General features: G+C 75.3%; 1 protein-coding gene and 13 non-coding genes across 14 annotated transcripts; 7 read left to right on the forward strand and 7 right to left on the reverse strand.

The window, feature by feature from the left end:
• Positions 1 to 1,787: 1,787 nt before the first annotated feature.
• On the reverse strand, positions 1,788 to 5,593 carry LOC129515151 (basic proline-rich protein-like). Its single transcript, XM_055333878.1, has 6 exons — positions 5,361 to 5,593; positions 4,752 to 5,210; positions 4,414 to 4,666; positions 3,081 to 4,133; positions 2,542 to 2,983; positions 1,788 to 1,903 (listed from the first exon to the last, which is right to left on the reverse strand). The coding sequence occupies exons 1-6, from the start codon at positions 5,591 to 5,593 to the stop codon at positions 1,788 to 1,790; spliced, it is 2,556 nt and encodes an 851-aa protein (XP_055189853.1).
• On the reverse strand, positions 2,469 to 2,539 carry TRNAG-GCC (transfer RNA glycine (anticodon GCC)). Its single transcript has one exon. It is a non-coding gene; the product is annotated as a tRNA-Gly (tRNA).
• TRNAL-CAG (transfer RNA leucine (anticodon CAG)) lies at positions 4,095 to 4,177 on the reverse strand. The gene has a single exon. It is a non-coding gene; the product is annotated as a tRNA-Leu (tRNA).
• On the forward strand, positions 4,797 to 4,868 carry TRNAD-GUC (transfer RNA aspartic acid (anticodon GUC)). Its single transcript has one exon. It is a non-coding gene; the product is annotated as a tRNA-Asp (tRNA).
• On the forward strand, positions 5,569 to 5,640 carry TRNAG-UCC (transfer RNA glycine (anticodon UCC)). Its single transcript has one exon. It is a non-coding gene; the product is annotated as a tRNA-Gly (tRNA).
• A 353-nt stretch (positions 5,641 to 5,993) lies between these two features.
• On the forward strand, positions 5,994 to 6,065 carry TRNAE-CUC (transfer RNA glutamic acid (anticodon CUC)). The gene has a single exon. It is a non-coding gene; the product is annotated as a tRNA-Glu (tRNA).
• A 3,973-nt stretch (positions 6,066 to 10,038) lies between these two features.
• TRNAG-GCC (transfer RNA glycine (anticodon GCC)) lies at positions 10,039 to 10,109 on the reverse strand. The gene has a single exon. It is a non-coding gene; the product is annotated as a tRNA-Gly (tRNA).
• A 1,555-nt stretch (positions 10,110 to 11,664) lies between these two features.
• Positions 11,665 to 11,747, reverse strand: TRNAL-CAG (transfer RNA leucine (anticodon CAG)). Its single transcript has one exon. It is a non-coding gene; the product is annotated as a tRNA-Leu (tRNA).
• A 622-nt stretch (positions 11,748 to 12,369) lies between these two features.
• TRNAD-GUC (transfer RNA aspartic acid (anticodon GUC)) lies at positions 12,370 to 12,441 on the forward strand. The gene has a single exon. It is a non-coding gene; the product is annotated as a tRNA-Asp (tRNA).
• Positions 12,442 to 13,141: 700 nt separating this feature from the next.
• TRNAG-UCC (transfer RNA glycine (anticodon UCC)) lies at positions 13,142 to 13,213 on the forward strand. The gene has a single exon. It is a non-coding gene; the product is annotated as a tRNA-Gly (tRNA).
• Positions 13,214 to 13,566: 353 nt separating this feature from the next.
• Positions 13,567 to 13,638, forward strand: TRNAE-CUC (transfer RNA glutamic acid (anticodon CUC)). Its single transcript has one exon. It is a non-coding gene; the product is annotated as a tRNA-Glu (tRNA).
• Positions 13,639 to 17,602: 3,964 nt separating this feature from the next.
• On the reverse strand, positions 17,603 to 17,673 carry TRNAG-GCC (transfer RNA glycine (anticodon GCC)). Its single transcript has one exon. It is a non-coding gene; the product is annotated as a tRNA-Gly (tRNA).
• Positions 17,674 to 19,228: 1,555 nt separating this feature from the next.
• On the reverse strand, positions 19,229 to 19,311 carry TRNAL-CAG (transfer RNA leucine (anticodon CAG)). The gene has a single exon. It is a non-coding gene; the product is annotated as a tRNA-Leu (tRNA).
• Positions 19,312 to 19,933: 622 nt separating this feature from the next.
• On the forward strand, positions 19,934 to 20,005 carry TRNAD-GUC (transfer RNA aspartic acid (anticodon GUC)). Its single transcript has one exon. It is a non-coding gene; the product is annotated as a tRNA-Asp (tRNA).
• Positions 20,006 to 20,411: the final 406 nt, after the last annotated feature.

Consider the following 20,411-nt stretch of genomic DNA (forward strand, 5'->3'; position numbering starts at 1 on the left):
TGCTTCCCGTCAGCACGGGCAGTTCCCTCAGAGCCCTCGCCTCTCCCTCTGCCTGTATGGGTGGGGGTGGGGGTGCGGGGAGTCCGCGACGGTGGGGGATAGCGCGGGACGAAGGTGTTCTCCCCGGCGCGTCGCCTCCCACGGGGGTCAGGGCACAGGCGCAAAGCGTCCCGGAAAGAGGGGAGGGCCAGGAGCGGCCGGAGCCGGGCAGTGGGAGAAGGAGTCCCGGGTGTGTGCGTGGAGTGAGGGCCCGGGAGGTGTGGCGCCGGCGGGCACTGGCCGAGAGTGGGGCTGGCCACTGAGGCAGGGTGTCTGCGGGGGCTCGGGTGCGGCAGGGCACCCTGCCCGGCGCCTCGCCTGCACCCGTGCACCTGTGCGGGCGGGCGAGCTGTGAGGTAGGGGACGGGACACGCTGGGCGTGTGCCTGAGGAGCCTGTGGGAGACCGGGACTGCCGGCCTTGAGTGTAGGACGTGGGTGTGGGGTCCAAGGGGTCGGTGGTAGGTGGAGGGTTTGAGCCTGGAGGCTGGAAGGAGCGGCACGTGGCACGTGGGTGGCGGTGGGGAGTCGGTCCCGGTGCCAGAGGGCTGGGAGACCCCGTGGTGGCGGTGGACGGCGGCGGGAGAGGTGCCGGGAGGCCGCTGGGCTGCGCTGGGCTGCGCTGCAGCAGGGTGGCCGGGCAGACGAGCGGGTGAGCGAGCGAGCGAGCGAGGTGCAGGGGGCGGGAGTGGCAAGCAGGCAGCTGCGCTGGCGGCCGGGGCCGGCCGAGGGAAAGAGAGAGAGGGAGGGAGGGACTGTTCCTCCCTCTGGGTGTCGGAGCTGTTCCCACGGGGTGAGGAATTCCACCGCCCCGGACATGACCATTCCCCGTCATCGTCATGGGGACCACCAGCCACGTCTCAGGTGTCAGGTGTCGTCGTGGGCTTGAGATTCAGGGAGGCCAAAGGGACAGACGCAACACAGGATCATCGACCAGTGAGGACTCGGAAAGGAGGGCGCGTGGAGGCGGGTGACAGGGGTGGGGACGTTGGGGCAAGAGGGGCTGGTGGGGGTGGAGGGGCCGGCGGCGCTGGTGCTCGTGTTGCTGCTGCTGCTGCTGCCGCCGCTGCCACCACCGCCGCCACCGGTGATGGTGGTGGCGAACTTTGGCGCTGTTGGTGACGGCGTCCCCGGGGCCCCGGTGGAGACGGTGGACTCAGTGAGCGATGGGGGTGGGTGGGGTCCGGGAAGGCCTTGGGTGCCGTCGCCGGCGATGCCCATGCCCGGCGCTGGATTCGGTCCTGCTGCTGCTGCTGCTATGGCAGTGGTGATGTGCTGGTGGTCCTGGGGCTTGGTGGCGGACTCGGTGCTGGTGGGGTCGTGGTGAGGGAGGGTGGAGGACTTCAGGGCCGTGGGCCATGCTACCCGTGCCGGTGTGCTGATGGTGGCCTCGGTGGTGGCGGTGACCGCGGAGGACTTCAGTCTGTTGGCGACCATGCCCACGCTGGCCTGCTGGCAGTGGGCACGTCCTGCTGCTGCTGCTGCTGCTGCTGCTGCTGGTGCAACTGCCTCTGGCACGGTGGCGGTAGTCCTGGTGCTGGTGCTGGTCGTGGTGTGGGGATGGTGGTCCTGGGGGTTGGTGGTGGACCAAGTGCTGCGGGGGTCGTGGAGGCCGGCCGGGCGGGGGGGGGGGGAGGTGACTGACCTCCGTGCCCTTGGCCGTGATGCCCATGCTGGTGCGCCGCCGTTCGTGGACCCGACGTGCTGGTGACAGCCGTGGCGGTGGCGCTGTCTCTCGAGGCTGGGTGTGCTAGCGCCGGTGCCGGCTAAGGTGGATGGACCTGGTGCTCGCGGTGACTTTAGCAGTGGGGAGTGGCCCGCGTTTGAAGGAGACCGCGGCCAGGTCGCCGTAGAGAGCATCCGGGGCTGCCAACGGGAGGATGTCGAGGAGCCGTGAAACGGGGCTCCCTGGCGCGCTCCAAGGAGTGGCTGAGGGCCCCTCCAGAAGAGGGGTGGCAAGGTGGTTGGTGGTCGGTCGTCGTGCAAAGAGAGGAGGGTTTGGGGAGTGTGGGTAGAATGAGCCATTGAGGGAGGGAATGTGAAAGGCATGGAGGTGGGCTGTGCCCGGGCGGGCGCGGGCGGTGCTTGGAAGCATTGCTTGAAGTGACGTGGGTGAGCGAAGCGCCGTCCGGGTCGGGTCAGGGTCACGGAGAGAAAAAGGGCAAGGACAACGTGGGGCCGGGCAAGGGACCTGGGCCACTTCGGGCGGCAGGGGTCGGGCAGGCAGCCGGGTGGAGCGTGGCGGCCAGGGCGGCCAAGGGCGAGAGAACAGACAAGGAGGCAGGGGGAAGCGGGGCGGGGGGGGGGGGGGGGGGGGGCAGGAGGGCAGGGCCCCGCGGCCTGAGCACACCTGGTTCAGGCTCAGGCCCTGTGGCTTGAGCGCGTGCGCGAGGAAGCCGGGGGCGCGCGCGGCCAAAAGGGGGCGGCGCGCTGCATGGGCCGGGAATCGAACCCGGGCCTCCCGCGTGGCAGGCGAGAATTCTACCACTGAACCACCCATGCACCGGTGGTGGCGGCCACCAGACGGCTTCCCCAGCGGCGCTCGTCGTCGTCCCGGCACGGCCAGTGGTGAGCACCCCCTGCGCGGGGGCGGGCGGCGGGCCCGCGGTCTGCAACACAGGCTCCACGCCCGTGCAGAGGCGCCGAGGGCTCGGGCTCGGGCTCGGGCTCGGGCCGGCGCGCGGCGTCCACGGTCCCAGCGAGGCCCCGAGGCGGACTAGGCTCACCCTGTGCCCTCTCCCTGGGGCGTGGCCGCCGCCAGACACTGTCCTGCCGCTGTCTTGGAGGAGCCTGGCCAAGCCTGACCCGCGCCCGATTCCCAGGCAGCGCGGGGCGTCTGTGGCCGGCGCAGCTCAGCGCGGACCTTCCCTTCCGTCCCGGCGCCCCCCCGGAGGCCCTTGGGCGGATGGCTGTCCGGCCCGTGCAGTGCGCGCCGGCGGGGGCCGGCTGGGGCCCGGAGCTCGGATTGTGTGCGCTCCCGGGGTGCCGCGGGGTGGGGGTGGGGGTGGGGGTGGGGGGGGGTGTGCGCGTGTGTGCGTGTCGCCGTCGGTGTCGTCGGCGGAGATGGGGGCCCGGTAGCGCCGCCCGGGGCCGCCGAGTAGCGCCCGAGCCAAGAGGCCAAAGAAAGGCGTGTGAGCTCTGCCCGCAGCTCTCCGTCGGGGCCGGCTGGGCTGCGGTGGGGGTGAGGCCGGCAGGTGCGCTTGGGCGGAGCGGCGGCCGGCTGGCTGGCGGGCGGCGCGGTGAGGGAGCGCGCTGGCGTCCTGGAGTCCCGGCCCCGCAGCGGCTTCCGTCGCGGAGACGCGCGCCCTGGAGCCCGGGTCGGGGGCCCGGGGAGGCAGGGCTGCCTTGCGCTCAGGGCTCCCCGGAGCCACCACGGCGGGGTGGACCCCCCCGCCCCCCCCTCCCGGGCCAGGCCCAGCGAACGGGGCGGGGGTCCCGTCTCTGGCTGGCGCGCGGAGGGCTCGGCTGCCCGCGTGGCGGGCGTGTGGCCGTGGTGAGGCCTCCAGGTGGCCACGCCTCGTGGGCGCCCCGGGGAGGGAGGGGGTGGAGACCACGGAATGAATGGGGGCCGGCGGAAAGGACAGGCCGTGGGGACCCCGCGCTCCCGGCGGGCGGGCGGAGGTGTAGGGCGGGGCTGGGAGAGCGAGGAGGCGAGCGAGGCGCGCCCCTCAGCGGGCACAGGTGGGAGCGTGGCCCGGCCCGCGCGGGGCTGTCGGCATTTCGGCCCGCGGCTGGCCTGCAGGGGGCGGCGGCGGGAAGGAAGAGGGCAAACGGAGCCCCCGGAGAGCCGGGCAGGAGAGACGTGCCGCCGAGTTGCCGAGGCCCGCGGCCGCCGTGGGATGAGGAGGAGGGAGAGGCGCAGCGAGGTGGCGGGGGAGGGAGGGCGCGGGGGCGCCAAGCCTGTGGCCGGGAGGGCCGAGGCGCTGCAGCTGCGTGGGTCCCGGGCCACGCGTGCCAGGGCGCCGCCAGCCCGCAGCGGCGTGTAAGGCGGGACAGACAGGGCGTGGTCCAGGCCCGGGTGCGGAGAGCCCGCGTTGGGCGGGCCAAAAGGTGGGCGTGTCAGGAGTGGGATTCGAACCCACGCCTCCAGGGGAGACTGCGACCTGAACGCAGCGCCTTAGACCGCTCGGCCATCCTGACGGCGGGCCTGGGCGCGCCGCCGCTCGCCTGGCTGGGACCCGGCGCCGACCCCGGAGCTGGCTGGCGGCCGTGTGGGTGCGCGACGGACGGACGGACAGACGGACGGACGGACGGGACTCGCGTCCCGGTCGACGAGGCCAACGGCCCGCCGACTGACTCTGCTGGCGCCGCCGCCCTCGCCGCGGTCCTCGCCGCCGCCCCCTCCCCCTCGCCCTCGCGCTTCCCGGGGCGCGCACCCTGCTGCCGGCGTCCGGCCCCCCGCCGCCCGCCGCGGCCCATCCCCGGCGCGGGGCCTCCTGCTCGCTCGCGCAGCCCTGCTTGCCGTGTCGGGCGTCTTCTCCCGCCGCCATCCCCGTGCGGCTGGGCCGGGGCGGCGGCGGGTCCGGGGCCCGACGCTCCGAGTCGGGCCAGGGGGACTGCTGTGCGCGCTGACGCGGCGGCCGGGGGGTCGGGCCGGGTGGGCCGTGGCCCGGGGCACGTGGCGGGCGCCTGGCAGGACGGGCGCGCGGGACGTCGAGGGCCCGGGTGGGCGTGGGGCAGGCAGGCAGGCAGGCAGGCCGGCGGGCGGGCGGGCGGGCGGGCGGAGAGGGGTCGGGCGCCCGGGCGGCCGCCGCCGCCGTCCTCGTTAGTATAGTGGTGAGTATCCCCGCCTGTCACGCGGGAGACCGGGGTTCGATTCCCCGACGGGGAGGCGAGACACGCCCTCTTTTGGTCGCGGCCGCCGCGCTGCCCAAACGGACGCCGGCCCCCAGGGCCCTCCTTCTCCTCCTTCTCCTCCGTCGTGCCTCCGCCGGGCCCCGTGCGCCCAGAGGCGCGGGGCGACCGCGGGGGCCCGTCCTGCCCGCCGTCGACCCGACCCCCCGCACCCCCTGGCGCCCTGGCGCGTGCGGGCTCGGCCCAGCCCAGCCGGGACCTCCTGACGGGAGGCTGGCCGCCACGGGCTCCTCGCTCACGCGACGGACAGCTGCCCGGCTGCCGGGCTTCCCGTGGAGGTGGCCGTGGGGGCCGGGCCGACTGTGCGGGCGGGGCGGGGCTGGGCGGGGAGGGGAGGGGAGGGGAGGGGAGGGGAGGGGAGGGGAGCGGGTGGCGGGAGGGAAGCGGGCGCCGGGGGCAAGGCCCGGGAGCCGCAGGGCGGCGAGAGCGCCCCCCAGAGGCGGGCGGCGGAGGCGGCGGGCGGTCGTGCCTGCGGAGCAGCAAGGGCTGCGTGGGGCTGGCGCGGGTGGGGCGCCGGGCGGCCGCTGGTGGCGCCCGCGACGGCGCAGAGCTGCGGCCGGCCGGCACGTCGGGGCAGGGCCGCGGCAGGCGGCGGAGGCGGTGGCGAGAGGGCGAGAGGGCGAGGAGGCGCTGGTGCGGAGCCTGGGCCGGCGTCCGGGGGCGGCCCGGGCTGTGCAGCGTTGGTGGTATAGTGGTGAGCATAGCTGCCTTCCAAGCAGTTGACCCGGGTTCGATTCCCGGCCAACGCAGCTGGCCAACGTTTTGCGCGGCTCCAGGGCCCCGGTGCTCAGGCCCGATGGGAGCCGGGAGCCTGGCGCGACGCTGAGTGCGTGTGTGCGTGTGTCTGTGTGTGTGAGAGAGGGAGAGAGGAGGGGGAGGGGGAGGGGGAGGAGGAGGGGGAGGAGGCGGCGGCGCGCAGCGTTTTGACGGCGCGGCGGGCGGGCCGGCGGGAGGGCGGGCGGTCGGGCCAGGTGGCTCGGCGGGGCCGGCGGGCGGCTGCGCGTGGCCCGGCGGGGGCCCTGGAGGCCAAGCAGAGGCGAGTGGGCGGTAGGGAAGGAGGCGCCGGGTCCAGGGCGCACGGGCCAGGCGCGCAGCCTGACGCTCCCTGGTGGTCTAGTGGTTAGGATTCGGCGCTCTCACCGCCGCGGCCCGGGTTCGATTCCCGGTCAGGGAAGCCTTTCTTCTTCCTCTCGCAAGCCTGGCCTGGCCCGTGCCTAGCGACGGACCTCCGCGGCGCAGCGCCGCCGCCGCCGCCGCACACCCCTTTTAGCGAAAGCTCGCTCGTGCGTCTCCCTGGCCCCGACCGAGGCTGCGCGTGCGCACGAGGCCACCCGCCCCGTCGAGCCCAAGGCTTGCCGAGCGGTGCCCTGGCGGGCTCCGTCGGGCCGGCTCAAGCGTTTTGGCCTCGCTGGCTGGCTGGCCGGCCGGCAGGCGGGCCGACTGGAGGTCTCGGCGTCTCGCGGCCGCCTCCCCCGGACGCTCGCCTGGCTCCCCGTCTCCCTCCGCCCCAGGCCCGACAGGCCGGACGCCGTCCGACCCCAGCCGAGGCCACCGACAGGCCGGGCGCCTCGGGCCTCCGTGGGTGCTTGGACTCTCCCGCCAGCACCACTGCCGCCGGGAGAAAGGTCGTGGCGGCTCGCAGCGCTCCCCCCCTCCCGGCCCCCCCGCTGGCTCCTTGGTGAGGTGCTACTCGGCGGCGGCCGCGCTGGGGGGATGTGGGGGCGCCGGGCCGAGGCGGAGGGGGCCGGGTGTGGGGAGGGTGAGCCACCTGTCTCTCTCTGAGTCGGGGGTCACTTGCTGGAGCCCCCGGTGCCTTCTCTCGGCCGTCGGCCTGGCAACCGCCAGCTGTGGCGGTGCACGTGGGTGGCGGTCTTGGGTGGGGATGGGAGCAGAGCGCCGGCCGCCGCCGGCCCCCGCCGCCCCCGCCCGGGCAGGCGGTGGTTGGAAAGCGGTTGTGGGCGTCTCACGGTGGCCGGACCACCCGACAGGGGAGGCCAGAGAGCAGGGAGATAGATGCAGGAGGCCAGTGGGGCGAACCCGCGGGCCGGGCTGGTGGGAAGGGGCGGAGGCCCCCGGGGGACAGACGGGGTGCCCTTGGAGGCCCCGGGTCAGTCCAACTGCACGACCGCTACCCCGAATCCTGGGGCAGAGGGGCAGGCGTGTTCCCCGACACAGCTTCCTCCACCCCACGGCCCCCGGCCCCGGCCCCGGCCCCGGCCCCGGCCCCGGCTCCGCCCGGCCCGGCCCGGCCCCGGCCCCGGCCCCGGCTCCGGCCCCAGCCCCAGCACCAGCACCAGCCCCAGCCCCAGCCCCAGCCCCAGCCCCAGCCCCAGCCCCACGTGGCCGGCGCCCCAGCTGGATGCCGCTCGGAAGGTGTTCCCCTTGGCGCCTTAGCGCCCACCTAGGCAGGGGAGCCTGCAGCCCTGTCTCCGCCCGGGTGGGTGCGGGTGCGGGTCTCCTGGCGCCGCTGCTCCTGCAGGTGACCCGCAGCGCCCCGCCTCCTTCCTGCCAACGCTTGCACGCCGGCCCTCCAAGGCTTTGCTGTGTGTCCAGAGACTGTCTGTCTCGGTCGGAGGCGCAGAGGCCGGCCCGCGCGGTGCGTGAGCCTTCGGCGGCTCGCTGGCTGGATCGGGACACGGTCCGGCCGGCGGTGGAGAGGAGCGCCTGTGGGCCTCCGGGTGCTTCCCGTCAGCACGGGCAGTTCCCTCAGAGCCCTCGCCTCTCCCTCTGCCTGTATGGGTGGGGGTGGGGGTGCGGGGAGTCCGCGACGGTGGGGGATAGCGCGGGACGAAGGTGTTCTCCCCGGCGCGTCGCCTCCCACGGGGGTCAGGGCACAGGCGCAAAGCGTCCCGGAAAGAGGGGAGGGCCAGGAGCGGCCGGAGCCGGGCAGTGGGAGAAGGAGTCCCGGGTGTGTGCGTGGAGTGAGGGCCCGGGAGGTGTGGCGCCGGCGGGCACTGGCCGAGAGTGGGGCTGGCCACTGAGGCAGGGTGTCTGCGGGGGCTCGGGTGCGGCAGGGCACCCTGCCCGGCGCCTCGCCTGCACCCGTGCACCTGTGCGGGCGGGCGAGCTGTGAGGTAGGGGACGGGACACGCTGGGCGTGTGCCTGAGGAGCCTGTGGGAGACCGGGACTGCCGGCCTTGAGTGTAGGACGTGGGTGTGGGGTCCAAGGGGTCGGTGGTAGGTGGAGGGTTTGAGCCTGGAGGCTGGAAGGAGCGGCACGTGGCACGTGGGTGGCGGTGGGGAGTCGGTCCCGGTGCCAGAGGGCTGGGAGACCCCGTGGTGGCGGTGGACGGCGGCGGGAGAGGTGCCGGGAGGCCGCTGGGCTGCGCTGGGCTGCGCTGCAGCAGGGTGGCCGGGCAGACGAGCGGGTGAGCGAGCGAGCGAGCGAGGTGCAGGGGGCGGGAGTGGCAAGCAGGCAGCTGCGCTGGCGGCCGGGGCCGGCCGAGGGAAAGAGAGAGAGGGAGGGAGGGACTGTTCCTCCCTCTGGGTGTCGGAGCTGTTCCCACGGGGTGAGGAATTCCACCGCCCCGGACATGACCATTCCCCGTCATCGTCATGGGGACCACCAGCCACGTCTCAGGTGTCAGGTGTCGTCGTGGGCTTGAGATTCAGGGAGGCCAAAGGGACAGACGCAACACAGGATCATCGACCAGTGAGGACTCGGAAAGGAGGGCGCGTGGAGGCGGGTGACAGGGGTGGGGACGTTGGGGCAAGAGGGGCTGGTGGGGGTGGAGGGGCCGGCGGCGCTGGTGCTCGTGTTGCTGCTGCTGCTGCTGCCGCCGCTGCCACCACCGCCGCCACCGGTGATGGTGGTGGCGAACTTTGGCGCTGTTGGTGACGGCGTCCCCGGGGCCCCGGTGGAGACGGTGGACTCAGTGAGCGATGGGGGTGGGTGGGGTCCGGGAAGGCCTTGGGTGCCGTCGCCGGCGATGCCCATGCCCGGCGCTGGATTCGGTCCTGCTGCTGCTGCTGCTATGGCAGTGGTGATGTGCTGGTGGTCCTGGGGCTTGGTGGCGGACTCGGTGCTGGTGGGGTCGTGGTGAGGGAGGGTGGAGGACTTCAGGGCCGTGGGCCATGCTACCCGTGCCGGTGTGCTGATGGTGGCCTCGGTGGTGGCGGTGACCGCGGAGGACTTCAGTCTGTTGGCGACCATGCCCACGCTGGCCTGCTGGCAGTGGGCACGTCCTGCTGCTGCTGCTGCTGCTGCTGCTGCTGGTGCAACTGCCTCTGGCACGGTGGCGGTAGTCCTGGTGCTGGTGCTGGTCGTGGTGTGGGGATGGTGGTCCTGGGGGTTGGTGGTGGACCAAGTGCTGCGGGGGTCGTGGAGGCCGGCCGGGCGGGGGGGGGGGGAGGTGACTGACCTCCGTGCCCTTGGCCGTGATGCCCATGCTGGTGCGCCGCCGTTCGTGGACCCGACGTGCTGGTGACAGCCGTGGCGGTGGCGCTGTCTCTCGAGGCTGGGTGTGCTAGCGCCGGTGCCGGCTAAGGTGGATGGACCTGGTGCTCGCGGTGACTTTAGCAGTGGGGAGTGGCCCGCGTTTGAAGGAGACCGCGGCCAGGTCGCCGTAGAGAGCATCCGGGGCTGCCAACGGGAGGATGTCGAGGAGCCGTGAAACGGGGCTCCCTGGCGCGCTCCAAGGAGTGGCTGAGGGCCCCTCCAGAAGAGGGGTGGCAAGGTGGTTGGTGGTCGGTCGTCGTGCAAAGAGAGGAGGGTTTGGGGAGTGTGGGTAGAATGAGCCATTGAGGGAGGGAATGTGAAAGGCATGGAGGTGGGCTGTGCCCGGGCGGGCGCGGGCGGTGCTTGGAAGCATTGCTTGAAGTGACGTGGGTGAGCGAAGCGCCGTCCGGGTCGGGTCAGGGTCACGGAGAGAAAAAGGGCAAGGACAACGTGGGGCCGGGCAAGGGACCTGGGCCACTTCGGGCGGCAGGGGTCGGGCAGGCAGCCGGGTGGAGCGTGGCGGCCAGGGCGGCCAAGGGCGAGAGAACAGACAAGGAGGCAGGGGGAAGCGGGGCGGGGGGGGGGGGGGGGGGGGGCAGGAGGGCAGGGCCCCGCGGCCTGAGCACACCTGGTTCAGGCTCAGGCCCTGTGGCTTGAGCGCGTGCGCGAGGAAGCCGGGGGCGCGCGCGGCCAAAAGGGGGCGGCGCGCTGCATGGGCCGGGAATCGAACCCGGGCCTCCCGCGTGGCAGGCGAGAATTCTACCACTGAACCACCCATGCACCGGTGGTGGCGGCCACCAGACGGCTTCCCCAGCGGCGCTCGTCGTCGTCCCGGCACGGCCAGTGGTGAGCACCCCCTGCGCGGGGGCGGGCGGCGGGCCCGCGGTCTGCAACACAGGCTCCACGCCCGTGCAGAGGCGCCGAGGGCTCGGGCTCGGGCTCGGGCTCGGGCCGGCGCGCGGCGTCCACGGTCCCAGCGAGGCCCCGAGGCGGACTAGGCTCACCCTGTGCCCTCTCCCTGGGGCGTGGCCGCCGCCAGACACTGTCCTGCCGCTGTCTTGGAGGAGCCTGGCCAAGCCTGACCCGCGCCCGATTCCCAGGCAGCGCGGGGCGTCTGTGGCCGGCGCAGCTCAGCGCGGACCTTCCCTTCCGTCCCGGCGCCCCCCCGGAGGCCCTTGGGCGGATGGCTGTCCGGCCCGTGCAGTGCGCGCCGGCGGGGGCCGGCTGGGGCCCGGAGCTCGGATTGTGTGCGCTCCCGGGGTGCCGCGGGGTGGGGGTGGGGGTGGGGGTGGGGGGGGGTGTGCGCGTGTGTGCGTGTCGCCGTCGGTGTCGTCGGCGGAGATGGGGGCCCGGTAGCGCCGCCCGGGGCCGCCGAGTAGCGCCCGAGCCAAGAGGCCAAAGAAAGGCGTGTGAGCTCTGCCCGCAGCTCTCCGTCGGGGCCGGCTGGGCTGCGGTGGGGGTGAGGCCGGCAGGTGCGCTTGGGCGGAGCGGCGGCCGGCTGGCTGGCGGGCGGCGCGGTGAGGGAGCGCGCTGGCGTCCTGGAGTCCCGGCCCCGCAGCGGCTTCCGTCGCGGAGACGCGCGCCCTGGAGCCCGGGTCGGGGGCCCGGGGAGGCAGGGCTGCCTTGCGCTCAGGGCTCCCCGGAGCCACCACGGCGGGGTGGACCCCCCCGCCCCCCCCTCCCGGGCCAGGCCCAGCGAACGGGGCGGGGGTCCCGTCTCTGGCTGGCGCGCGGAGGGCTCGGCTGCCCGCGTGGCGGGGGTGTGGCCGTGGTGAGGCCTCCAGGTGGCCACGCCTCGTGGGCGCCCCGGGGAGGGAGGGGGTGGAGACCACGGAATGAATGGGGGCCGGCGGAAAGGACAGGCCGTGGGGACCCCGCGCTCCCGGCGGGCGGGCGGAGGTGTAGGGCGGGGCTGGGAGAGCGAGGAGGCGAGCGAGGCGCGCCCCTCAGCGGGCACAGGTGGGAGCGTGGCCCGGCCCGCGCGGGGCTGTCGGCATTTCGGCCCGCGGCTGGCCTGCAGGGGGCGGCGGCGGGAAGGAAGAGGGCAAACGGAGCCCCCGGAGAGCCGGGCAGGAGAGACGTGCCGCCGAGTTGCCGAGGCCCGCGGCCGCCGTGGGATGAGGAGGAGGGAGAGGCGCAGCGAGGTGGCGGGGGAGGGAGGGCGCGGGGGCGCCAAGCCTGTGGCCGGGAGGGCCGAGGCGCTGCAGCTGCGTGGGTCCCGGGCCACGCGTGCCAGGGCGCCGCCAGCCCGCAGCGGCGTGTAAGGCGGGACAGACAGGGCGTGGTCCAGGCCCGGGTGCGGAGAGCCCGCGTTGGGCGGGCCAAAAGGTGGGCGTGTCAGGAGTGGGATTCGAACCCACGCCTCCAGGGGAGACTGCGACCTGAACGCAGCGCCTTAGACCGCTCGGCCATCCTGACGGCGGGCCTGGGCGCGCCGCCGCTCGCCTGGCTGGGACCCGGCGCCGACCCCGGAGCTGGCTGGCGGCCGTGTGGGTGCGCGACGGACGGACGGACAGACGGACGGACGGACGGGACTCGCGTCCCGGTCGACGAGGCCAACGGCCCGCCGACTGACTCTGCTGGCGCCGCCGCCCTCGCCGCGGTCCTCGCCGCCGCCCCCTCCCCCTCGCCCTCGCGCTTCCCGGGGCGCGCACCCTGCTGCCGGCGTCCGGCCCCCCGCCGCCCGCCGCGGCCCATCCCCGGCGCGGGGCCTCCTGCTCGCTCGCGCAGCCCTGCTTGCCGTGTCGGGCGTCTTCTCCCGCCGCCATCCCCGTGCGGCTGGGCCGGGGCGGCGGCGGGTCCGGGGCCCGACGCTCCGAGTCGGGCCAGGGGGACTGCTGTGCGCGCTGACGCGGCGGCCGGGGGGTCGGGCCGGGTGGGCCGTGGCCCGGGGCACGTGGCGGGCGCCTGGCAGGACGGGCGCGCGGGACGTCGAGGGCCCGGGTGGGCGTGGGCAGGCAGGCAGGCAGGCAGGCCGGCGGGCGGGCGGGCGGGCGGGCGGGCGGAGAGGGGTCGGGCGCCCGGGCGGCCGCCGCCGCCGTCCTCGTTAGTATAGTGGTGAGTATCCCCGCCTGTCACGCGGGAGACCGGGGTTCGATTCCCCGACGGGGAGGCGAGACACGCCCTCTTTTGGTCGCGGCCGCCGCGCTGCCCAAACGGACGCCGGCCCCCAGGGCCCTCCTTCTCCTCCTTCTCCTCCGTCGTGCCTCCGCCGGGCCCCGTGCGCCCAGAGGCGCGGGGCGACCGCGGGGGCCCGTCCTGCCCGCCGTCGACCCGACCCCCCGCACCCCCTGGCGCCCTGGCGCGTGCGGGCTCGGCCCAGCCCAGCCGGGACCTCCTGACGGGAGGCTGGCCGCCACGGGCTCCTCGCTCACGCGACGGACAGCTGCCCGGCTGCCGGGCTTCCCGTGGAGGTGGCCGTGGGGGCCGGGCCGACTGTGCGGGCGGGGCGGGGCTGGGCGGGGAGGGGAGGGGAGGGGAGGGGAGGGGAGGGGAGGGGAGCGGGTGGCGGGAGGGAAGCGGGCGCCGGGGGCAAGGCCCGGGAGCCGCAGGGCGGCGAGAGCGCCCCCCAGAGGCGGGCGGCGGAGGCGGCGGGCGGTCGTGCCTGCGGAGCAGCAAGGGCTGCGTGGGGCTGGCGCGGGTGGGGCGCCGGGCGGCCGCTGGTGGCGCCCGCGACGGCGCAGAGCTGCGGCCGGCCGGCACGTCGGGGCAGGGCCGCGGCAGGCGGCGGAGGCGGTGGCGAGAGGGCGAGAGGGCGAGGAGGCGCTGGTGCGGAGCCTGGGCCGGCGTCCGGGGGCGGCCCGGGCTGTGCAGCGTTGGTGGTATAGTGGTGAGCATAGCTGCCTTCCAAGCAGTTGACCCGGGTTCGATTCCCGGCCAACGCAGCTGGCCAACGTTTTGCGCGGCTCCAGGGCCCCGGTGCTCAGGCCCGATGGGAGCCGGGAGCCTGGCGCGACGCTGAGTGCGTGTGTGCGTGTGTCTGTGTGTGTGAGAGAGGGAGAGAGGAGGGGGAGGGGGAGGGGGAGGAGGAGGGGGAGGAGGCGGCGGCGCGCAGCGTTTTGACGGCGCGGCGGGCGGGCCGGCGGGAGGGCGGGCGGTCGGGCCAGGTGGCTCGGCGGGGCCGGCGGGCGGCTGCGCGTGGCCCGGCGGGGGCCCTGGAGGCCAAGCAGAGGCGAGTGGGCGGTAGGGAAGGAGGCGCCGGGTCCAGGGCGCACGGGCCAGGCGCGCAGCCTGACGCTCCCTGGTGGTCTAGTGGTTAGGATTCGGCGCTCTCACCGCCGCGGCCCGGGTTCGATTCCCGGTCAGGGAAGCCTTTCTTCTTCCTCTCGCAAGCCTGGCCTGGCCCGTGCCTAGCGACGGACCTCGCGCGGCGCAGCGCCGCCGCCGCCGCCGCACACCCCTTTTAGCGAAAGCTCGCTCGTGCGTCTCCCTGGCCCCGACCGAGGCTGCGCGTGCGCACGAGGCCACCCGCCCCGTCGAGCCCAAGGCTTGCCGAGCGGTGCCCTGGCGGGCTCCGTCGGGCCGGCTCAAGCGTTTTGGCCTCGCTGGCTGGCTGGCCGGCCGGCAGGCGGGCCGACTGGAGGTCTCGGCGTCTCGCGGCCGCCTCCCCCGGACGCTCGCCTGGCTCCCCGTCTCCCTCCGCCCCAGGCCCGACAGGCCGGACGCCGTCCGACCCCAGCCGAGGCCACCGACAGGCCGGGCGCCTCGGGCCTCCGTGGGTGCTTGGACTCTCCCGCCAGCACCACTGCCGCCGGGAGAAAGGTCGTGGCGGCTCGCAGCGCTCCCCCCCTCCCGGCCCCCCCGCTGGCTCCTTGGTGAGGTGCTACTCGGCGGCGGCCGCGCTGGGGGGATGTGGGGGCGCCGGGCCGAGGCGGAGGGGGCCGGGTGTGGGGAGGGTGAGCCACCTGTCTCTCTCTGAGTCGGGGGTCACTTGCTGGAGCCCCCGGTGCCTTCTCTCGGCCGTCGGCCTGGCAACCGCCAGCTGTGGCGGTGCACGTGGGTGGCGGTCTTGGGTGGGGATGGGAGCAGAGCGCCGGCCGCCGCCGGCCCCCGCCGCCCCCGCCCGGGCAGGCGGTGGTTGGAAAGCGGTTGTGGGCGTCTCACGGTGGCCGGACCACCCGACAGGGGAGGCCAGAGAGCAGGGAGATAGATGCAGGAGGCCAGTGGGGCGAACCCGCGGGCCGGGCTGGTGGGAAGGGGCGGAGGCCCCCGGGGGACAGACGGGGTGCCCTTGGAGGCCCCGGGTCAGTCCAACTGCACGACCGCTACCCCGAATCCTGGGGCAGAGGGGCAGGCGTGTTCCCCGACACAGCTTCCTCCACCCCACGGCCCCCGGCCCCGGCCCCGGCCCCGGCCCCGGCCCCGGCTCCGGCCCCGGCCCCGGCCCCGGCCCCGGCTCCGGCCCCAGCCCCAGCACCAGCACCAGCCCAGCCCCAGCCCCAGCCCCAGCCCCAGCCCCAGCCCCACGTGGCCGGCGCCCCAGCTGGATGCCGCTCGGAAGGTGTTCCCCTTGGCGCCTTAGCGCCCACCTAGGCAGGGGAGCCTGCAGCCCTGTCTCCGCCCGGGTGGGTGCGGGTGCGGGTCTCCTGGCGCCGCTGCTCCTGCAGGTGACCCGCAGCGCCCCGCCTCCTTCCTGCCAACGCTTGCACGCCGGCCCTCCAAGGCTTTGCTGTGTGTCCAGAGACTGTCTGTCTCGGTCGGAGGCGCAGAGGCCGGCCCGCGCGGTGCGTGAGCCTTCGGCGGCTCGCTGGCTGGATCGGGACACGGTCCGGCCGGCGGTGGAGAGGAGCGCCTGTGGGCCTCCGGGTGCTTCCCGTCAGCACGGGCAGTTCCCTCAGAGCCCTCGCCTCTCCCTCTGCCTGTATGGGTGGGGGTGGGGGTGCGGGGAGTCCGCGACGGTGGGGGATAGCGCGGGACGAAGGTGTTCTCCCCGGCGCGTCGCCTCCCACGGGGGTCAGGGCACAGGCGCAAAGCGTCCCGGAAAGAGGGGAGGGCCAGGAGCGGCCGGAGCCGGGCAGTGGGAGAAGGAGTCCCGGGTGTGTGCGTGGAGTGAGGGCCCGGGAGGTGTGGCGCCGGCGGGCACTGGCCGAGAGTGGGGCTGGCCACTGAGGCAGGGTGTCTGCGGGGGCTCGGGTGCGGCAGGGCACCCTGCCCGGCGCCTCGCCTGCACCCGTGCACCTGTGCGGGCGGGCGAGCTGTGAGGTAGGGGACGGGACACGCTGGGCGTGTGCCTGAGGAGCCTGTGGGAGACCGGGACTGCCGGCCTTGAGTGTAGGACGTGGGTGTGGGGTCCAAGGGGTCGGTGGTAGGTGGAGGGTTTGAGCCTGGAGGCTGGAAGGAGCGGCACGTGGCACGTGGGTGGCGGTGGGGAGTCGGTCCCGGTGCCAGAGGGCTGGGAGACCCCGTGGTGGCGGTGGACGGCGGCGGGAGAGGTGCCGGGAGGCCGCTGGGCTGCGCTGGGCTGCGCTGCAGCAGGGTGGCCGGGCAGACGAGCGGGTGAGCGAGCGAGCGAGCGAGGTGCAGGGGGCGGGAGTGGCAAGCAGGCAGCTGCGCTGGCGGCCGGGGCCGGCCGAGGGAAAGAGAGAGAGGGAGGGAGGGACTGTTCCTCCCTCTGGGTGTCGGAGCTGTTCCCACGGGGTGAGGAATTCCACCGCCCCGGACATGACCATTCCCCGTCATCGTCATGGGGACCACCAGCCACGTCTCAGGTGTCAGGTGTCGTCGTGGGCTTGAGATTCAGGGAGGCCAAAGGGACAGACGCAACACAGGATCATCGACCAGTGAGGACTCGGAAAGGAGGGCGCGTGGAGGCGGGTGACAGGGGTGGGGACGTTGGGGCAAGAGGGGCTGGTGGGGGTGGAGGGGCCGGCGGCGCTGGTGCTCGTGTTGCTGCTGCTGCTGCTGCCGCCGCTGCCACCACCGCCGCCACCGGTGATGGTGGTGGCGAACTTTGGCGCTGTTGGTGACGGCGTCCCCGGGGCCCCGGTGGAGACGGTGGACTCAGTGAGCGATGGGGGTGGGTGGGGTCCGGGAAGGCCTTGGGTGCCGTCGCCGGCGATGCCCATGCCCGGCGCTGGATTCGGTCCTGCTGCTGCTGCTGCTATGGCAGTGGTGATGTGCTGGTGGTCCTGGGGCTTGGTGGCGGACTCGGTGCTGGTGGGGTCGTGGTGAGGGAGGGTGGAGGACTTCAGGGCCGTGGGCCATGCTACCCGTGCCGGTGTGCTGATGGTGGCCTCGGTGGTGGCGGTGACCGCGGAGGACTTCAGTCTGTTGGCGACCATGCCCACGCTGGCCTGCTGGCAGTGGGCACGTCCTGCTGCTGCTGCTGCTGCTGCTGCTGCTGGTGCAACTGCCTCTGGCACGGTGGCGGTAGTCCTGGTGCTGGTGCTGGTCGTGGTGTGGGGATGGTGGTCCTGGGGGTTGGTGGTGGACCAAGTGCTGCGGGGGTCGTGGAGGCCGGCCGGGCGGGGGGGGGGGGAGGTGACTGACCTCCGTGCCCTTGGCCGTGATGCCCATGCTGGTGCGCCGCCGTTCGTGGACCCGACGTGCTGGTGACAGCCGTGGCGGTGGCGCTGTCTCTCGAGGCTGGGTGTGCTAGCGCCGGTGCCGGCTAAGGTGGATGGACCTGGTGCTCGCGGTGACTTTAGCAGTGGGGAGTGGCCCGCGTTTGAAGGAGACCGCGGCCAGGTCGCCGTAGAGAGCATCCGGGGCTGCCAACGGGAGGATGTCGAGGAGCCGTGAAACGGGGCTCCCTGGCGCGCTCCAAGGAGTGGCTGAGGGCCCCTCCAGAAGAGGGGTGGCAAGGTGGTTGGTGGTCGGTCGTCGTGCAAAGAGAGGAGGGTTTGGGGAGTGTGGGTAGAATGAGCCATTGAGGGAGGGAATGTGAAAGGCATGGAGGTGGGCTGTGCCCGGGCGGGCGCGGGCGGTGCTTGGAAGCATTGCTTGAAGTGACGTGGGTGAGCGAAGCGCCGTCCGGGTCGGGTCAGGGTCACGGAGAGAAAAAGGGCAAGGACAACGTGGGGCCGGGCAAGGGACCTGGGCCACTTCGGGCGGCAGGGGTCGGGCAGGCAGCCGGGTGGAGCGTGGCGGCCAGGGCGGCCAAGGGCGAGAGAACAGACAAGGAGGCAGGGGGAAGCGGGGCGGGGGGGGGGGGGGGGGGGGCAGGAGGGCAGGGCCCCGCGGCCTGAGCACACCTGGTTCAGGCTCAGGCCCTGTGGCTTGAGCGCGTGCGCGAGGAAGCCGGGGGCGCGCGCGGCCAAAAGGGGGCGGCGCGCTGCATGGGCCGGGAATCGAACCCGGGCCTCCCGCGTGGCAGGCGAGAATTCTACCACTGAACCACCCATGCACCGGTGGTGGCGGCCACCAGACGGCTTCCCCAGCGGCGCTCGTCGTCGTCCCGGCACGGCCAGTGGTGAGCACCCCCTGCGCGGGGGCGGGCGGCGGGCCCGCGGTCTGCAACACAGGCTCCACGCCCGTGCAGAGGCGCCGAGGGCTCGGGCTCGGGCTCGGGCTCGGGCCGGCGCGCGGCGTCCACGGTCCCAGCGAGGCCCCGAGGCGGACTAGGCTCACCCTGTGCCCTCTCCCTGGGGCGTGGCCGCCGCCAGACACTGTCCTGCCGCTGTCTTGGAGGAGCCTGGCCAAGCCTGACCCGCGCCCGATTCCCAGGCAGCGCGGGGCGTCTGTGGCCGGCGCAGCTCAGCGCGGACCTTCCCTTCCGTCCCGGCGCCCCCCCGGAGGCCCTTGGGCGGATGGCTGTCCGGCCCGTGCAGTGCGCGCCGGCGGGGGCCGGCTGGGGCCCGGAGCTCGGATTGTGTGCGCTCCCGGGGTGCCGCGGGGTGGGGGTGGGGGTGGGGGTGGGGGGGGGTGTGCGCGTGTGTGCGTGTCGCCGTCGGTGTCGTCGGCGGAGATGGGGGCCCGGTAGCGCCGCCCGGGGCCGCCGAGTAGCGCCCGAGCCAAGAGGCCAAAGAAAGGCGTGTGAGCTCTGCCCGCAGCTCTCCGTCGGGGCCGGCTGGGCTGCGGTGGGGGTGAGGCCGGCAGGTGCGCTTGGGCGGAGCGGCGGCCGGCTGGCTGGCGGGCGGCGCGGTGAGGGAGCGCGCTGGCGTCCTGGAGTCCCGGCCCCGCAGCGGCTTCCGTCGCGGAGACGCGCGCCCTGGAGCCCGGGTCGGGGGCCCGGGGAGGCAGGGCTGCCTTGCGCTCAGGGCTCCCCGGAGCCACCACGGCGGGGTGGACCCCCCCGCCCCCCCCTCCCGGGCCAGGCCCAGCGAACGGGGCGGGGGTCCCGTCTCTGGCTGGCGCGCGGAGGGCTCGGCTGCCCGCGTGGCGGGGGTGTGGCCGTGGTGAGGCCTCCAGGTGGCCACGCCTCGTGGGCGCCCCGGGGAGGGAGGGGGTGGAGACCACGGAATGAATGGGGGCCGGCGGAAAGGACAGGCCGTGGGGACCCCGCGCTCCCGGCGGGCGGGCGGAGGTGTAGGGCGGGGCTGGGAGAGCGAGGAGGCGAGCGAGGCGCGCCCCTCAGCGGGCACAGGTGGGAGCGTGGCCCGGCCCGCGCGGGGCTGTCGGCATTTCGGCCCGCGGCTGGCCTGCAGGGGGCGGCGGCGGGAAGGAAGAGGGCAAACGGAGCCCCCGGAGAGCCGGGCAGGAGAGACGTGCCGCCGAGTTGCCGAGGCCCGCGGCCGCCGTGGGATGAGGAGGAGGGAGAGGCGCAGCGAGGTGGCGGGGGAGGGAGGGCGCGGGGGCGCCAAGCCTGTGGCCGGGAGGGCCGAGGCGCTGCAGCTGCGTGGGTCCCGGGCCACGCGTGCCAGGGCGCCGCCAGCCCGCAGCGGCGTGTAAGGCGGGACAGACAGGGCGTGGTCCAGGCCCGGGTGCGGAGAGCCCGCGTTGGGCGGGCCAAAAGGTGGGCGTGTCAGGAGTGGGATTCGAACCCACGCCTCCAGGGGAGACTGCGACCTGAACGCAGCGCCTTAGACCGCTCGGCCATCCTGACGGCGGGCCTGGGCGCGCCGCCGCTCGCCTGGCTGGGACCCGGCGCCGACCCCGGAGCTGGCTGGCGGCCGTGTGGGTGCGCGACGGACGGACGGACAGACGGACGGACGGACGGGACTCGCGTCCCGGTCGACGAGGCCAACGGCCCGCCGACTGACTCTGCTGGCGCCGCCGCCCTCGCCGCGGTCCTCGCCGCCGCCCCCTCCCCCTCGCCCTCGCGCTTCCCGGGGCGCGCACCCTGCTGCCGGCGTCCGGCCCCCCGCCGCCCGCCGCGGCCCATCCCCGGCGCGGGGCCTCCTGCTCGCTCGCGCAGCCCTGCTTGCCGTGTCGGGCGTCTTCTCCCGCCGCCATCCCCGTGCGGCTGGGCCGGGGCGGCGGCGGGTCCGGGGCCCGACGCTCCGAGTCGGGCCAGGGGGACTGCTGTGCGCGCTGACGCGGCGGCCGGGGGGTCGGGCCGGGTGGGCCGTGGCCCGGGGCACGTGGCGGGCGCCTGGCAGGACGGGCGCGCGGGACGTCGAGGGCCCGGGTGGGCGTGGGCAGGCAGGCAGGCAGGCAGGCCGGCGGGCGGGCGGGCGGGCGGGCGGGCGGAGAGGGGTCGGGCGCCCGGGCGGCCGCCGCCGCCGTCCTCGTTAGTATAGTGGTGAGTATCCCCGCCTGTCACGCGGGAGACCGGGGTTCGATTCCCCGACGGGGAGGCGAGACACGCCCTCTTTTGGTCGCGGCCGCCGCGCTGCCCAAACGGACGCCGGCCCCCAGGGCCCTCCTTCTCCTCCTTCTCCTCCGTCGTGCCTCCGCCGGGCCCCGTGCGCCCAGAGGCGCGGGGCGACCGCGGGGGCCCGTCCTGCCCGCCGTCGACCCGACCCCCCGCACCCCCTGGCGCCCTGGCGCGTGCGGGCTCGGCCCAGCCCAGCCGGGACCTCCTGACGGGAGGCTGGCCGCCACGGGCTCCTCGCTCACGCGACGGACAGCTGCCCGGCTGCCGGGCTTCCCGTGGAGGTGGCCGTGGGGGCCGGGCCGACTGTGCGGGCGGGGCGGGGCTGGGCGGGGAGGGGAGGGGAGGGGAGGGGAGGGGAGGGGAGGGGAGCGGGTGGCGGGAGGGAA

Source organism: Nyctereutes procyonoides, unplaced genomic scaffold, assembly GCF_905146905.1.
Source record: "Nyctereutes procyonoides isolate TBG_1078 unplaced genomic scaffold, NYPRO_anot_genome, whole genome shotgun sequence".
Taxonomy (NCBI): Eukaryota; Metazoa; Chordata; class Mammalia; order Carnivora; family Canidae; genus Nyctereutes; species Nyctereutes procyonoides.

Bases quoted from the DNA above. Each gene is read 5' to 3' on its own strand.
- LOC129515151 (XM_055333878.1), bottom strand. From the start codon at position 5,593: ATGCTCACCACTATACCACCAACGCTGCACAGCCCGGGCCGCCCCCGG. The intron at 5,211-5,360 runs GCACGACCGCCC...CTCCCCGCCCAG, and splicing joins CAGCCCTTGCTGCTCCGCAG to CCCCGCCCCGCCCGCACAGT. The intron at 2,984-3,080 runs GCGACACGCACA...TCCGGGCCCCAG, and splicing joins CTCCGCCGACGACACCGACG to CCGGCCCCCGCCGGCGCGCA.